Source organism: Phaseolus vulgaris, chromosome 4 (genome assembly GCF_000499845.2).
Source record: "Phaseolus vulgaris cultivar G19833 chromosome 4, P. vulgaris v2.0, whole genome shotgun sequence".
Classification (NCBI taxonomy): domain Eukaryota; kingdom Viridiplantae; phylum Streptophyta; class Magnoliopsida; order Fabales; family Fabaceae; genus Phaseolus; species Phaseolus vulgaris.
The window spans coordinates 15,842,718-15,861,535 of record NC_023756.2 but is presented as its reverse complement, the minus strand read 5'-3'; the positions used below and the strand labels follow the sequence as shown (position 1 = coordinate 15,861,535).

Genomic DNA, 18,818 nt, shown 5'->3' with positions numbered 1-18,818 from the left:
TTTCCATTCCTATTTTCAATTCTAAAATATGTCTTGTTCTTGTTTTTGCTCTTTTTAATTTCAATTCGGTTCATGTTCTTGCACTCCTTGTGTTTGATTAAATTATGCACCTAGTTTGTCATTCATATTCACCTTTAATTGTGTTTTTCCTTTGGCCTTATGGAAATGAACATTCACATCTACTTAACACTTGTTAAGTTAATGTCCAGTGGGAATTTTCTTTAGGCTTCTCACCTATAATTGTTCTAAAATATAAATCTAAGTAAAGTGTCACTGATCAAATGAACAATCCTAAAATCATCTCACATCACTGAGGGTTCTCAAACGAAAGTTCTACCATGAAATCAGCATACACCTGACCCTTAATCGGCCCTTGAGGTTCATACTCTATGTCAAACTAGGATAACTCCACAGCCCAACGGACCATCCGACCTACTATATCGAGTTTTTGAAAGACATAAAAAAATGGGTAGATCGGTCATCACGATCACAGTGAATCTTTGAAAGTAGTGGCAAAGTCGCCAAGCTGTAAACACCACGGTTAAGTTGGCTTTCTCGATAGACTGGTACCGAGTTTCCGGTCCCTGTAGTACCTTACAAAGTATACTAGCTTCTTGATCTTGCAAAATGAACAAGATGATCTTCTAATATGTAATCACAAAATAAAGATGAATAGGGGTACCTGGGACTGGCTTACCAAGAACAAGGGAACTGGAAAAACACTATTTCAACTTGGTGAAGGCTTCCTCGCATTTATTGCTCCATACAAAATGCTTGTTCTTCTTAGGCATTGGAAATAAGGATACCCCTTATCGCCACTGGCTGACAGGTAACGAGACAGGGTGGCCATGCGCCCAGTTAACTTCTAGACCTCTTTCACATTGGCTAGGCTCCTCATTCCTATGATTGCAGCGCATTTGTCGGGGTTCACCTCTATGCCCCTTTCAGTTAGCAAGAAACCAAGGAATTTCCCTGCTTCTTCCCCAAACACACACTTATCTGGATTAACCTTCAAATTGTACTTTGCTTTTGTTATCAATAGCTCTTCAAATTTCCCTGCTCCTTCTTTTCTGACGTGACGACCATGTCGTCTACATACGCCTGTATGTTTTGCCCGAGCATTGGGGCGAGGATCCAGTCCATCAACCTTTGATAGGTGGCGCCAACATTCTTAAGGCCAAAGGGAATGACCTTGTAGCAGTAGCTGGTGAATCAACCATAAAGGTTGTCTTGCTTTTGTCCTTCCGATGCATACGAATCGACCATAAAGGACATGCCTTGTTTAGATCAGTGAAGTCGACACACATTCTCCACTTCTCGTTGGCCTTCTTCACCAACACAAGGTACACCAGACACTTAGGATATTTAATCTCCCTTTTGTGGACAACAACCAATAGCTTACGAGTCTCTTCTCGGATGATGAGGCATTTATCCTCATTGAACTTTCTTCTTCTCTGGGCGACGGGCTTGACCCTTTCATCCATGGTATGTCGATGACATAGAAAGTCAGGGTCTATTCCGAGCATCTCTGCGGATTACCATGTGAAAGCACCCTTGTTCTCCAATATCACATCAGTTATCTTATCTTTAAGCTCTTTTTCTAACGAGGTGTCGAGCTTAAACTTCTTCTCTTTTACCTCCCTTTCCCGAACCTCTCCAGCAAGTCCAGGTCGCCTTTCATTGATGGCTTCCACCTCCGCAATCCATCCTGGCTCTCCTGCCTGAATAGTGATTGCATAAGTCCCTCTTCTATTCTTCAGGCTACTCTTGTAGCATTTTCGTATCGTCTTCTGATCGGACTTTTTGGTAATCACTCCTCCCTCAGGAGAAGGCAACTTCATCTTCATATGGGTCGTTGAGGCTATCGCACCCAACCTATTCAGGGAAGGTCACCCCAAAAGCAAATTGTAAGAAGAGGACACGTTAACAACGATGTACCTGATGGTGATCGTCCTGGTCGTGATGTTGTTAGAGAAGGTCGTCCTTAGCTTAACGTACCCTCGTACTTCTACCTAATCTCTCGCAAAGCCGACCAAACATCCATTGTATGGTCTCAACTGGTCGGGAGACAACTGCAAATTGGTGAACGTTCCCCAAAACATTACGTCAGCCGAGCTCACTTGATCGATCAAGACTCTGTGCACCTTCCTTCCAACAGTGACGACATATATCACCATCGAATCATCCTCGTGGGGAACCATGTCTTCCAGGTCGGAACTCATGAAGCAAAGAGTGGGCTCCAGAGAGTGATCAGGTATCCTCATATCCAAGGACATCATCGCTCGTGCGTATCATTTACGTTTGGAAGCAGAGCTTCCTGCTTCGGAAAATTCTTCCGAGATGGTGTTCAACTCTCCATGGACTAGTGTCTCATGTGCATGGTCCCTGACAACAATCTCTCCCTTTGGCTCTTCCTGGTTTGCCTCAAGATACTTCTTCAGGAACCCTTCCTTCACCAGGCTAGTGAGATGGTAACCCAAGGTTATGCATCGTTTAAAATTGTGCCCAAATGCTTTGTGGAACTTGCACAAGGCATCTCTCCACGATCTCAAGTTCTGATCTGTCTTTTGGGAATGGTTTAGCTTGTCTACTACCCTTGGCATACTCAAGAGTTCTTTATAGGATACTCAGAACTTGGGCCGAGCTATTGACTCTTCCCTGGCCTTCATCTTGGGCTCATCATTCCTGACTACGTATTGTACATACCTCAAGTCTGTTCTCTTCTTGGAAGAGGTTTCATTGACCTGCAGGGGCCAAACTCGGTTCCTCTCCTTAGGCCTAGGTTTCCTTGTGTGTGAGTTGTCGTTCTTCCTAAGCACGACCTCTTATGCTTCAATGTGGGCGAAAACTCGCTCACGTACCTCAGAAAAGGTCTCTGCTAGATTCCTAATTAACAAATCAATAAACAATCCCGTCGCGATCTCCTACTCAAAAGCAATGATCATCATATATTCATCATGGGTTTGAACTCTTACCGCAATCGTGCATAACCTGTTTTGATAAATTTTCAACGACTTTCCCTCCCTTTGCTTCATGTTGAAAAGGTCGTACAACCTCGGGGTTTTGACCTTGTTGATCGAGAACTGTCAATACTACATAAATGCTGTAAGATGATTTTTAGGATCCTCTATTCATGTGAAAAAGGCAATTTTAGGTGTGATGTAATGAGCTGACACGGGCTCATCCATGATTTCCTGCAAGAATGGGTTGGGATTATCTCTCGCTGGCAAGTTTAGAGATCGTTCCCTGGTGGAACGTCGGGAACGTTGGTTCAGACTCTTGCATAATTCCTAATTGGTTTTGTGTAACTCCTCATTGGTTTGCACGTGCTCCTCCATGGCTATCCGGGAGGCCTCAATTTCTGCCATCAGACAATCTTGCAAAAGCTCTTGCTCAGTTTGTGCTTCCACTAGTAGCCTTTCCTGCTCGGCCTTGGATTCTTCTTGGATCCACTCTTGCTCTCGTCTCTGCTCCTCGTTCGCCTCTTGGAGGGGCTTTCATGGCATCCATGAGTTGCTGTAAGACGGGGGCATTGCTTCCTTTAAATCCCTACGGGCCTTGCCTTGTGTTTCTCATCACGTTAAAAGGCTCAATCACGAATGCGGATGGGATCAAGTTTTATCGAGCCCCACAGTGGGCGCCAAATGTTCTCACCGGTTGACCTCGGTTGGACTGAATGGAGAGCTCTGCTTCTAGTCTGTCTCCTTTTGGTGCACTGGAACAACGTTCTGCTGGGACAAAGGGGCCTCTACCTGTTCATCACGCTCCAACGATCAAGTCAGTGAAAGCATACAAAATAATAATCAGTTTCAGTCTCAAGTATTCAGAAACAACATACCTTTACCAGGGGTATCAAGCCCCTTTTATAGATTTCCTTTGACCAACTTCCACTAATGAGAACATAATCTCAATAACAAGCATATAATCATAACAGAAAAACCACTTGTTCACGTGCACCTCTTATCTTCGGGTGCTAACAACTTGAAAATATTTTGTCTACATGTGCACCATTATTCTCGGGTGTTAACAACATTATTCTCAACAACTTTTATTTGCATTTAATTAACATATGTGTTATAAACAAACAGAATATTCCTTCTATTTTAACTATCTTTTTCGAGTTGTCTTACTAGCGCTTGGGCCAAGCTCCTGGCCCACCCTTTAGGCCATGTTGACTTAAAAACCAAGCTAATCACAATTAAAATTGTTTAATATTTTTTTTATTTTCAATTTCAACGAAACATTAATAGGTGCTTTCTCGCGTCTTATTTGTAACAAAAAGAAAAATGATCCCCTATAAAACTCATCCAAAACTTTATACAAAGTATAATTATTTTAAAATACAACTTAAATATACTCTCTCTCTCTCTATCTATCTCTATCTCTCATATATATATGTTAGGTGCAAAGTAGCATGTAGAAGACAATAAATATTTTATTTTATTTTTTTTAAATTGGTATATATATATATAAAAAATAGGTCAAAACATAGATAACACATACAAGTGTAAGTTATTAAAACAAATTTCTAATATAATAAAATTTATTTAAAAGAAAAAAATATATTTTAATTAATAAATAATCCAATTTCAATCACACACTAAGATACAAAAATCACATAAACCACACATCGATTATCGCCTTCCGAAAGACTTGTATTAAGACTTAGATTCACAAACAAATCCAAGAATAATGGATCATGGTAAGTTCATTACAATCGAAGTAGTACATCTACGCATATCATTGTTGAAGATGGATGAAGGTTCTTCTCAACAAGTCTTAGTGTGTGTCATGTAGAAAATTGTATTATTTGCTTTGAAGTTAGTGGTGATGTTATTAGTGGTCATAGTAGGTTAGGGTGAGTTTAAGGTGGCCTTTTGCTTCATGACCTACTTCATATCCTTAACCAAGGTGGTAAGATCAAGCACAAAAGGTTTTTCAAAACTCTTTTATCAACTACCTTAAGTTTTCTCAAAATCAGGTTATTGCACAAAAATAAATCTGTTGATTTGTAAAACAATAGATTTATTTCTGAACTGGCTAATGTTTTTCAAAATTATGTTAGGGCACCAAACAATTTGTTGCAGCCCATTATTACCGTCAAGATGCGTTGGAAATGGTTTTAAAGTCATCCTTTGTTTTTCAGAAAAACAAACCGTTTATTTTAACTTCAACTTGCTTTTTTTATAACAACTTTCAACTGCTTTTTGAAAAATTGTTATAAATTGTTTTCTATATAAAGAGAGACACATCTCACATGAATAATAACTGAGTGATCGTGTTTTTGAACACAGAGCAAAGAGTTTTCATTGAGAGACAAAAGCTTTGAATGGTTCTCTTAAAGAAATTCAAGTGTGTTTGTTCATTGTGTGCCTTGGTCAAGGGTTGAGGTTTTGTCATTGCTGAACTGCAGGAAAGTGTTGTTATTTTAGGTGCTTTCTTTCCTTATTTATTCTTGTGTAAAGGTGGTTGTATAGACACTTCTTGATAGGGTTTCTTGGAGTGTTCTTGCTGCTGAAATAGAGTTTTTTAGCATTGTGTATGCCTTGTTCTTGAAGGGTTCAAGAACCACAAGGTCTTGTAATTGGTTTTGTATTGATTAGTGGATTCCACCTTGGTGTGAGGTGAGACTAGATGTAGCTCTTGATGAGTGAACCAATATAAACTGTGTATCCATCTTTCTTCTCAATCTCTACACTCGTTTTCTGTATAATTTGATAATCTGCCAGAAAATAAATCTGTTGAATCAAAATTAAATATGTTCTTTCTGGGTTTTTTCATACTATTCTTCAAAGATCCATAATAAGTTCTTAGTTGTTTGCAAATATCTGAATTTGTGTGTTGGCTGTTTAAAGAGAGTAATAAATCTTTAAACTAACTCTTTTCAATATTCATATTTTCTTCAAGATCACTTGTTAAAGATTCAAGGTTTAATTTTATGGGTGTAAATCTTGCTGCAGTAAAAGAACCTACACTGTTCTGGAAAAACTATCTTTTAATCTCAAGCTAATTAGATTAAGGTTATGGATTTGAAGAAGTAATCAGAAAATAAATTTGTTCTTTTCAAAATCAATTTGTTATTTTTATTATAATTAATGGAAAATAGTTTTTGTTTGTGAAATTTTTTTAAAAGCTCAATTCACCCCCTCTTGAACTTAGATACTAATAGACCCAACAATCATGACGTGTAAGAATTTCTCCTTCAGCTTCTCACTCATTGATATCTTAGTCTATATGACTTAAATCACGAGTGAAACAAGGGGAGTGTAACAACATATGTGTCAATACTTGCTACATAAAATTAACAATAATGTACACATCTTCCTAGATGTATAACTCCAAATTCGTACAAATTCAATCAATCTCATTAAGCATCACCATAAATATAACTCCTTTAAACAAAACCACAAACCAAAATATAAAAACCAATATTCATTTTTCATTTATCAAAACACAATTAAAGATATTAGAAGATATTTTTAACCTGAGAAAAAATCCACTCGATTGAGTGAAAACTTCTTCGTTTGAGCGAAATTTGAGTAAAAACTAGGATGAGTTGTAGTGTTGTTTTCGCTTGACCAAAAATATGGACAAAAACTGGACTTGAATTTTTGTTCTACTTTTGCTTGAGCGAAAATTGTTTGAGTGAAAATATATAAAAAAGAGTCTCAACATCATAATTAAACCAATTTCAGAGATCTTTTCTCAAAAACATTCTAATAATGCAACTTTTAAACAATTCAAAATTATCAATCCAAACCATGATTTGTTCAAATATCATCTTTCATCCATTTCAATTCAACTTTGGTCTTTCATACTCAAAGTATGTATATTCATATTCACATCAAACTTTTAAACTAACACATAAGGAAAGTTATAGAAATTAACTCTATTTATCTAAACCATATTCAAAAGTCAGTTTATTAAACAAAATTCAACAACATTCAAGTTCAAATATTCAAACAGTTTTCAGCCAACTACAATTCTTACATAGAAATCAAAATCTAGTGACCAAGTTACCTTCACATCTAGGTAATCTATCCTAAGGATATATACATAAATAATTCCTCATACATGTAATGTCTATCTTCAAAGCAAATTTTCAAATCCAAACAATAAAACTAGTTAAAATCTAGATATTTAGAGCTAAGATATCCAAACATAACAAAATTTTAGTATATGATTAATCAAGTTGAGATTATGAATTTTCTCAATTGTTCCTACCAAGATTGATGATAAAATCATAAAAAAAAAATATTTAAAACAAATAGAAACTTATTCTATTTAAAAATTTAATTAAATATTAATGATATTTGATTTCTTAGCTAATGCAAGATACAATGAAACTATGAAAAGAATAAAGTATGGATGAAAGCTTAGAGGAAAAGCTTGAAAGAGAGAAAAGGATATGCGAAGGACTTACATTATTTGTAAGATTCACATTAATTACCTAATTCATCAATCTCAAGGAAAGTGATCAAGTTAGTTAATCACAGTAAATTTATGTTAAATTTATTTTAAAACCTATCCATAACATTAATACTCTCCTCTTTATTCAAATAAATTTTCAGTACAATTTCCACTAGAAATAATCATAAAATAAAAACTAATTTTAGAAACAAAAAATATTTAGTTGTTATAATAACTAAATTAGAGACCATTTTAAAAACTAAAAAAAAACTTCTAAAATTAATTTATATTATTGTTAAATAGTTTCTAAATTGGTATCTAATTAGTTACTAATGTTTTAACTACCAATTATGATTCTAAATTTAGTAGATAATTAGATACCAATTTAGAAACCATTTAACAATAATAGAAACTAATTTAGAAATCAATTTTTTTTAATCTCTAAAATTGTCTCTAATTTAGTCATTATAACAACTAATTATTATTTTTTTTCTATAAAATTAATTTATATTTTATAATTTTCTCTATCTCTTTTCTTTTAGTTTGGTGTAATTTAATATAAAAATAATCAATACAAAAGATATTACAAATTGAGTCTTGTAACAAAAACGACAACGTACCAGTTATAATTTGAATACTATAAATAACAAAGGAAGAATATCTGTTATGCTGTAAATTTGCACAACTTCTATAAATCTAAGATCTCACTTACGGAATTTATGTAGTATTGACATACTCCAATAGTTTTATTATAGAATTTGATATGAAAAATTTATAAGAAAATTACAACTAATATTATTTAGTAGTCAGAATTCTATGCAAATAAAAATAAAAATACTGTGGTTGTCGTCTGAAACTCTGATTCCAAATTAGTTCCAAATTAAAAAAAAAAATAGAAATTGCAATTGCAGAATTTGAAGTCAAAAACATCGTCTGTCTGAAAAAGTGTATTTTAATGTGGTGGTCTGGTGCCACAGTATTTTCTTCAATGTATTTAGTCACTTTCATATATGAAATGAATAGGGTGGACCTTATTTCAAAATTATTCTATTTTTTTAATGGTGTTTTTCATGTATTTCATTAAATACCATGAAGGAATGTTGTTATTTTTAAGAGGAGTGTTTGATTTTTTATAAGGGTTTAAACATTTCTTAAGTGTTCTATTATTTAATTAATTTTTTCTGATAAAAAAAAATGCATTTGCTAACTTTATATTTTGGGAGTGACGTGACATATGTTACAATTATCTATATCTCTATATATATATATATAATCATACTATTTTAAATTTAATTATTTAGCATCTTTTATAATTTTAAACTGTGGATATTTTAATTTAGTTTTAAATAATTTTTTTAATTTTTTTTTTGTTATACTTTACATTCTTTTTATGTTTTCTAAGATATTATAGTTGAATGGTCAAATTAGTAAGAGAGTTAGCAACTCTTATATAAACATTTAAAATAAAGAAAAAACGAAAATAGTTATTTAAGCTTAAGCTGTTCAAAATTAGTTTCTTGAAGTCTATCTTTGAATAATAAAAAGGACATTGGATATTTTACGAGAGCTTAAACAATCCATTTAAAACTAACTTAATCCAAGAATGAAAAACAAAAATAAACAAGTTTTTGTAAGCTATGTATTTTTATCCTACTAAAGCATCTTTATTAAAATCTCATTAAACAAATAACGGGTTCTTCTCAAAGGAATTTTTTAGACCCTATCGATCTTTTTCTTTTTTTGAGTTTAAATGTAATTAAATATGTGTTGTTGATATTTTCTTTTTACTAAATTAATTATTTTTGATTATTTTTATTCTTTTATATTTCATGTTTGTGGTGTTCTAATTGAAAAAAAAAACAGAGCAATTATTATTTTATAATTTTAAGTGTAATTGAGAAAATCTTAAATTATGAACTGAAGAAAACAAACTATTTGTTTTTACGAATAAGATAAAGAAAATTGATCATCATTAGAATATTTTTCTTAATGTTACCTAATTCAAATGATCAATTGTGATATAAAAAAAACTTATAACTTGTAACTTTAACTGTTAAAGCTTTAATTAAATAAATTTGTGAATAAAAAATGTCATAATTGAATAGAAAGGAGTAATAATTACCTTTTAGGAAGTCTTATAAGTTAAGTTGCAAAAATATTATTCATTCAACGAAAACGTTGCTTCATTCAATTTACACTCATTATGCACACCAACTATTTTATTCATATTCTTTTACGCACTTTAAATCAACTTAGTAACTTTATTACTCTGATTCTCATAGTTTGAAAATAATATTTTATTTACTTATTATTAAACAAATATTTCGACGTACGATCTTATTTACTATTTTTTTTCTGTACTCCTAAGATTTTCATAGCATGCAACATGATAATATAATGTCCACACATCTTTAACTCCTAAATAATAGTGAACATATTCATATAACACTAAAAAAATTATTTAAAGATCAAAATAATTAATTATTATATTAATTAAATTAAAAATTATTTTATAAATTAAAAATAGTATTAATATGGAGTAATTTCTATTATTAATAAAAATTTATAATATAATTTTTAAATTAGTATACCTATCAAGATTTTAGTTATTAACTATATATTTTAAATTAATCTAAAATATTAGTACTTAAAATCTTCATATCTCAATTTATAAATTATTTTATAATTTTTTTAATAATAAAAATCACTTTAGATACTTATAAAATTTTAAAATAATATCTAAAATTTACTAAATATAATGATTAATTATTTTTTATTTAAAATTTAATTATTATTTAATGATTTTTTTATGTAAGTTATTTTATAGTTCAAAATTTTCAAGTATTTTCGTTTCAATTAGTCTCTTCATGATTTAATCAACTTAACTTAATTTTCAAAAATATTAATAAAACTCATTTATACAACTTTGTTGCAGCTTGTGTCTATCACAACATAATTATTGTTTTTTTTTTTCTCTTATTAAGCTTTCTTTATTGTAAGAAGTGGACACAATAATTATTTGAAATATCATTTTGGAATAATATTTGAGTTGTTATATAGGTGAAAATAGTCATGATTTTATAATAAATTATCATTTTTGATGTACACTTAAAAATAAGCAGTGAAGATAAAGGAAAATCACATGAGGCCAAGATTAAAAAATCTTGTTTTGGTAAGAGTTTCACCCTACTTTTTTTATAAAGATTTGAATATCTTTAAATGTCTATTTTATTTTCTTATAAGCTAACGTAAAAATAAGAATAAATTTAGAATATGCTAATAATTTCTTTCTTTCATATTTCTTTTATCTATTTTCAGGATAAAAAGTTGAATTAATTATATGTTAAAAGTGTTTGTTTTACACCTAAGAGTTTAACATACTAATATATTTATCATTACTCCCATGTTGAATCAACCGACTAAAGCTAGACTAATTAAAAAACCTAAAAACATGTGATAAATTCTGCATTATAAATGTGAGAATCTCTCGTACCTTATTTGTTAAATGTCTTTCCTTTTTTATTTCAATTTATTTTGTTGACTGTAACTGATAATTACATATAACTAAGTTACTCTAACCCGCGTATTCCATGAAGAATGAAATGAGGAACAAACAACCTTTAACATAATAAGCTCAAAGTCACGTGAATTTCCAAAGTTTCAAAACTCAACACTGTGCCAGTTTCTGAATTGAAATTGAAAGAACACGCTATATGCCTTTAAATAATATACTTTTGCCCTTATCTTCCCATTGAAAGAGATTCATTCATAAGGGTTAACAACACCTTTGTCCTTGCCTGAGTCACGCCATAATTGTGATTCATGTCATAAACTTCAGGTCAAGTGTAACTGCCAAAAACTAAAATTGCTTTTGGATCACTTCTTTTGGGGTAGAGATGATGTATATATATGAATCTATTTTCTTATTATTCATTCCTATTCTTACACATGTAAACAGCTTAAATTAGTTTGGCTTCCATTTACTTTGTTTTCTCACCAAATAATTCAACCAATTATCTTTATTTCATTTGCGTCTGGGATTCAATCATATACTATTAGTTGTTGGTGAAGAGAAACTTTTTATCTGATCAACAGTCTCCTCGCATATGTGTTTTGGAGCTTTATAAAGGTGAACTTTTTTTTTTCTTATGGAGAAAAGCAGTATGTGACATTACATTAATAACCAATTAATTTCTTCAGCCACTTGATTATACTTGTCTGCTGAATTTGCTGTTGTTAACAAGTTAATTTTGTTTAAGTGGGTGTCACTGTGGACAACTTCTTCGCAAACAGTATTAATCTGTTTTGTTTTTTCTAACCTTTAAAGTTTAAGGCTTCTAATTTATTTTGTTCTGGTTTTTTAATTGCTACCTCATATAAATTGCACACCCCAACTTTTAATATGGCCAAAAAAGTGTAGATTGTGGGTTTAAAGTGCAACCAAACAACTCATGTTCACATATTGTGCGTTCTAATGAATTTATAAGAAGAAAGGCTCAATTATTTGTGAAACCAAAAAACTTGCAACTCAAGTTTCAGTAAATATAATCTCAAAGTATAGTTAGTCCTACACATGCTTTTACTATATTTACAATTTGAGTGAACTTTCCTCTCCAATTATTCCCCTTTTATAATTTTAATGCAATCTTTAAGAAGTGAGACAAAATTTACCATACTTTTAAAAGCCAATACATAATTTTGTATGACATTTGGTGAATAAAATATCTTTTGTCTTTTAACCAGTGGGCTTGCCCCACTTTTGCCTCCAACAAAGGGGATTTTCATCCATAAATACCCGTGTTGGTAGCGTGTGTCCTCCACACTTTCTCCACATACCCTCTTCTTTTTTCTTATTATTATTCATTATCATCTTCTTCTTCATCCTCTGGTGCAGATTATTTTTCCTTCAATTGGCTCAAGCTTTCTCACCATGTCATCAAATCAAACATCCCTCAACCAAGCCAAGTTTTCCCTTCCAAACAATGACCTTGAGCAACATGCAACAACTCTTGAGTTTGAAGCTGAGGACAACTTTGACTACTCGAAAAGATCTCAATGGCTGCGTGCTGCTGTGTTGGGAGCCAACGATGGATTGGTCTCAACAGCATCACTCATGATGGGTGTGGGGGCGGTGAAGCAAGACGTGAAGGCCATGATCCTATCAGGGTTTGCAGGGCTGGTGGCAGGAGCTTGCAGCATGGCCATAGGTGAGTTTGTGTCTGTGTACTCACAACTTGACATAGAGGTTGCCCAAATGAAGAGAGAGAAGGAAAGGATGCATGGTAGTGGCAGAGAAGGAGAAGGTATCAATGAAGAGAAAGAAGGTTTGCCAAATCCTTTACAGGCTGCAGTAGCCTCAGCTTTAGCTTTCTCTGTTGGTGCAATGGTTCCATTGCTTGCAGCAGCCTTCATAAGGGAATACAAGGTGAGGATTGGGGCGGTTCTGGCTGCTGTCACCTTTGCTTTGGTGGTGTTTGGTTGGTTAGGGGCTGTGTTGGGTAAGGCTCCAGTGTTGAGGTCTTCTGCAAGGATCTTGTTTGGGGGTTGGATGGCCATGTCAATTACTTTTGGTCTAACCAAGTTGATTGGTTCAATTGGACTCTAGTATTGTTTCCTATCTTTCTTTTGTATGTCATGTTTTAGTTAACTGCGTTAACTATGCAGTTATATAGACTCTCTTTTCATTTTTGCTAAAATGATGAGATGAGACGTAGGTTAAAGAAAGTTGTTTTAATTGGTAATTAACACAAAAGGAGAGTAAGGTGTTTCAAAGTATTTGTAATTTGTACATGGAGTTCTCTTTATGTGTATGATGATTGATAAAGCTTGGAGTTTTTCCTGGGTTGATTTATTATAATATTTGAATTAACCAGTGAGCCATGGTGTGTTAGTCCATAGACCAAAGAAATAAATAACATGGATGATCATGAATATATTCTCAATTTACTAAACAATGAAACATAATTTTTTTAATTTCTAAAGTGCTTTTAATCGACACTATTTAATGTTGCAAAAAAAAAAAAAAAGAATCACCCAACAAGCATATAAGAAACTATAGAAAGTTTAATTCTTGAGTAAGTTGTATTATACAAGTTATTAAAAAATGTATTGAGTTAATAGCAAAGAAAATAGTGATGACCCATTTCTAGCAACAAAACAGAATTCATAAGAAAAGGGTTATGAGATTACCAAGAAATATCCTTCAATCTGTAAACCAACATATGGAAAACTGATCCTCCATAACTTGGAGTCATGAAGAGTGTCTTTTGTAATAATATTTAATGTCTTATATTCATATCACCCAACTGTGATTAGGTTGGACAGTTGATTCCTTGGTGTGAATCTACATTTTTTTAAATGTTATTAGAAATAATAGTTGAGTTGAACAAAAAAAAAAAATCTGAATTCAATTTTTTTACAATTTTTTCATTTTTTTAGATTTTTTTATTCAGTGAACCAACCCCACTAATCAACCCACCATTTTAATGGGTTGAGTCATGTTGGCATCTTTCCTTGGATATATAGATTTTGTTACTTTATAAAGTTGGATGTTGGTATTTGAATTTTTTATTTATTTAATTGGAGTTGAGTTTTTATATTTTTTTTGCGGTTAAATATATGAAAACGTTGAATTTACACAAATAAAATCTGGGATACAATATTATATTGACTGTTACTATTCTATAATAATACTTAGGTTCACTTAAATCATTTACCTAATAATTTTTTAAAAAAATATTTGTATATACTCTTTGGAAATTGTTTTATACATGGATTAGGAGATATTGCCAATAAAAAAAACATGGATTAGGAGAATAACTCTGTTAAAATTAGAAAAATAAAATGTTGTTAATCCTTCATATTATGATGTTTTTGCATTTTAATAAATTTTAAAAACTCAAATGGTATTTTATGTTTTTAAATATAGTTTATTTTTTCACTTTTAACCAAAATATTAAATGTTAACAAAATTAAATGATGTATTTATTAATATATTTAATGTTTTAATTAATCAAAGCAGACATTTAATATAAAGTACTCAAGTAAACAGTTTTATAAACCTAACCTATCAAATGGATGAAAATATTTTTTAAAAATAAAATGTCACGTTGGGACTTTTAAAATAATCTAAAAAATATAAAAAGTGGAAAATATATATAAAAGAAACATCTAATCCATTAAAAATCATCTTAAAACTTAAGATCTTAATGGTTAACAGTTAATTAATTAAGTTAAGTGTTGGAGAATACACCTCTTAAGTTAAGGAGATAGATCATTTTCTAGGTATGAGAACTAGGAGATGATTAACTTCAAGATCTTAATTATTTCCTTTATTCTTGAAAACATATGCAAAAACATGAAATACATATTAAATATTTGTACTTTTAATGCACAAAGATAAAATGCATTTAATATGTACTTGCACTTTTAATGAATTTATTCATAGTTAAACTTGTAAGTTGAATACTAAATAACAATTTCATGATTATTGGTAGATTGCTGTAACTTATTCAAAGAAAAACATATTAATATTTTATTTTCTTAAAATAAATTCTCTTATAATCTTATTTTTATAATAATTTATTTTATATTGTACTGGTTTGTATTTTTATCTGTTTTTCCATTTTTAAGTTATATATATATATATATATATATTATATTTATATATATTACAATACAATAAATTCATTAAATAGTAATCAAAATTAGAGACAAAAAGAGTTAGTCACTATACCAAATTAGATACTATTTTAAATACTAAAAAATTATTTGTATCTAATCTAAAGTGGTTTCTATTATTAATAAAAAATTTATAAAAGTATCAATAGATTTATAATAAAAAATCTAAAATGGTTTCTAAATTGATATTTAGGTTAGCTACCAACATCTTAACTACTAATATTTTAGATTTTAAATTGGTCTCAATTAGTCTTTTAGAAACTAATTTAAAATATAAATTATTATAGTACCTAAAAGTTTGGTAGCCTTATGGTTAAATACAAATTTATCAATTTTTATTAATAATAGAAACTATTTTAGATACCAATATTTTTTTTTCTAAAATGGTATCTAATTTAATTTAATAATAACTAATTATTTTGTTTTCCAAAATTAATTGTAATTTAATAATTATATATATATATATATATATATATATATATATATATATGCCTAAAATGGTATATTCCAAACTTAATTAGGAATCAACTCAACTTATTTTATTGTATAAAGGGGTTCTCTCCACTAATCAAGAAAACAAAATTCAGAATCTTACTTAATTTCTTTTTCTTTTTCTTCTCATCTTTAAAGAAAGAAAAAACGCTTGTCAAGTTATGATTAAAGAAAGTGCTTGATTTTATCACAAACGATCTGCAAGTATTTATATGGTGATGGACCAATCTTATTTCTTGGTATTTTTTTAGAATCTTTTTTCTATTTTTAAAAGAAGAGAACAAATTCTACCTAATCTTTTTGTGTCCAACAAACTATAAGAAAGGGAACAGAATCTCAATAAATTTGTTTCATCTACTTTTTTTAGAACCCCATGACATTATATGTACTTGATGATTCTTGGATTATTTTTCATTGAGCAAAGTTTTATTTTGGAAAGTTACAAAAGAAAAATAGCTTTATTCTATGTCCAAGATTTCGTTTATAAGAAAAATTTGAAAGTACCAACTTCTATATTCAACCATTTCACATGTGACAAAAACTAAATTTTGTAGATGTCCTTCACGACAATGATTTAGACATCATGAAAAGAAAAAAAAGATATTGTGTGGAAGGAAATAAAAACCATGCAAAACCTATATGTTCATTCACTCTTGCATAGTTATAGAAAAAAAGTTCATGACCATATTTATTTCTCTTTGTTGCGATACGCTTTACTTGAAATTATGTGACTTTGGTCTTGTGAGTGTGAAAAAGAACATACCTTTTTAAGGGACAATTCTTAAGTGCAAGAAAGAAATTCACACAAGCACATAATAATCCTTAGATAATTTAAACATCAAATAATTAATTTCGTATTAATATTATATAATTATTTTATTTTTTATCACAAAAAATTCAATTTTTCTTAATATAAAGGATGTCAAAACTTTTTTCTGAATCAATTTCCTATGGCAGAAGAAGATTAAATAGTTGGGTAGTAGCATAATATATTATTCCTTATTGAAAAAAATAAATTTTAATCTACTAAAAATGAAGTTAAAATTTATGTTCACTTTTTAATACTAAATTAGATTTCAAATAATAATATTAGTTTTAATTACTGTCGAAAAATTAAGTTTAGGGTTAGTCATATTTTTCGTGAAGAGAATGCGTGTGCTGATAAGTTGGCTAATTTAGAATTTATTCATAGAAAATCTTTTAATTGGTATAATATACTTCTATCTAATCTGTTATTAGAATTATTTATGAATAAATATAATCAACTTATGTATCGGTTTTGTTAACATATTGGTTTTGTTCTAGTCCCCCTATATTTTTGTAGTTTTTTTCTTTTTTCATTTTTTTAATAATAATTTTTCATGTGATAACAAATGGTTGTTGTTACTTGAGGGACCAGTCTAGCTGAGATCTCAAATTGCATATTATTTTCTAACATAAATGCTTTTATTTTAAAATAATAATAATAATATTAGTTAAAATATGACATTATTAAAGTTATTTAAGTCGAATCTAATCCAGAACAAAAGATTCTTTTTTTTAAAGTTAAAAAATACAAAATTATTTTTAAATTTAATATTATATTATATTATGTAAAATGTATATGTCGATTAAGTCAATGTTAACTACAAGAATAATAGTCAACTTAGTTAACATTAAGTAGATACTAAATTTCCAACTTAGTTAACATTAAGTAGATGCTAATTTTTTAATAAATAAAAGTATTTGTGTTAGTGCCAGAGTAGTATCATCTTAGCTCATTCTATAATGAAGTCTGTTTAGTGTTAGATATTATTAGAGTCAACTTAGCCAACTAGCGTTAACAATTTTTAAAATTTTCAAATAACTAAAAATATTTGTGCTAGTGTTAAATTAATTAGTGTCAACTTAGTCGATGTTAATTGAAATAAATAAACATTATTGTAGGCCTAGTTGACATTTATCTTATTTTTTTTAGTATTTATATTCATTGAAGTTAGCTTCAACTATACTGACACTAATTTTATTTATTTTATTATTTATTTAAATTAACATTGATTAAGTCAACGCTAATACAATATATTTTTTTATATTAATTTTGGAGTGAACTGAGCCAACACTAATTTAAATGTTATGAATTTGCACGTCTTCGTGATATCGAATAGTAATCGTATATTATTCGTAATCTAAAGTCTCAGATTTAAAGATGATAAATCTTCCTACCCATAATTCTTATCTTTCACTTTTCTATATAAATCTCCTCACACTCATTTCCTTCATCCACATTCATCTCCCTCCCATCTTCTTTATGCACACTCATCTCTTTCACTTACACTCATCTCCTTCATCCACTACAATATTTTTGCTTATTTTTTTGTTTGTATTTTATTTTTGTTGAAGATGGAATCATTGCATGGGGAAATTTTTTCTTTAAAATTACTTTCATTAGCGTCAACAACACCGATGAAAATTAAATTAATATTAAAACTAGATTTCATTTAACTTTGGAAAAATGTCTACTTGGTTGACACTAAATTGCTTTAATTAAAAATCATATGAAAATTAGTGATAAATTGATGTCAGCTTAGTTGACAGTACTTAAATTTTGTCTTCAAAAGCTGATACTAATGATATAGAATCGATGCACTACAAGAAAATCATGAAATAGAAACCAAATTTAGATGCCAAAAATAATTAGTTGTTATAGTGACTGATCCTGCCTGTTGACCGGAACGCTGGAGAATGCCTCGTCAAAGGATCGACGTGCGCACCGCTTATCACCTTCGTTCCTCTCCGGGATCTGCTTCAAGAACCTGCAAAGAAACGATACGGCGCCGCTGCGGCCGATCGCACTCCGACGCTCAAGTCAGTGACGGTATCACCAAATACTAAGAACAAGAACCGTGCAAATCCTCTCTCACAAACAGCTCTGTCACTCGCAAGCGTAAAGTGTATGAACTGAACGTGCGTACCTCAGAAAGTCTGTTAAGAACTCTTATATACCTGGTGGTTTTCTCTCTCCTGGCAGTTACAGACTTGGACACGTGGCTCGCATCCAACTGTACACGTGCCATCATCTGGAGGCTCCCTGACTTGGCGCTGCTTCTGCTCTCATTTTGGCTAAGTTACTTATGCATGGTACTGCCCAGTGCATAGCTAACTTGGGAGTGCGATCTCTACTGAAACTGGCGAGTTAGGGCCTTCATACACCTTCCCTGTGGTCTCGCCGGCCGCCTTCATAATCTGCTTCTCCTTCA

The 18,818-nt window shown here is 30.6% G+C and overlaps 1 protein-coding gene across 1 annotated transcript; it reads left to right on the top strand.

Annotated features, from left to right (window-relative positions):
• Nucleotides 1-12,159: 12,159 nt before the first annotated feature.
• Nucleotides 12,160-13,248, top strand: LOC137837360 (vacuolar iron transporter homolog 2-like). Its single transcript, XM_068646338.1, has one exon. The coding sequence runs from the start codon at nucleotides 12,341-12,343 to the stop codon at nucleotides 13,013-13,015; it is 675 nt and encodes a 224-aa protein (XP_068502439.1). The 5' UTR covers nucleotides 12,160-12,340; the 3' UTR covers nucleotides 13,016-13,248.
• Nucleotides 13,249-18,818: the final 5,570 nt, after the last annotated feature.

Excerpts from the sequence above, each read along its gene's own strand:
- LOC137837360 (XM_068646338.1), top strand. The coding sequence starts at position 12,341 with ATGTCATCAAATCAAACATCCCTCAACCAAGCCAAGTTTTCCCTTCCA.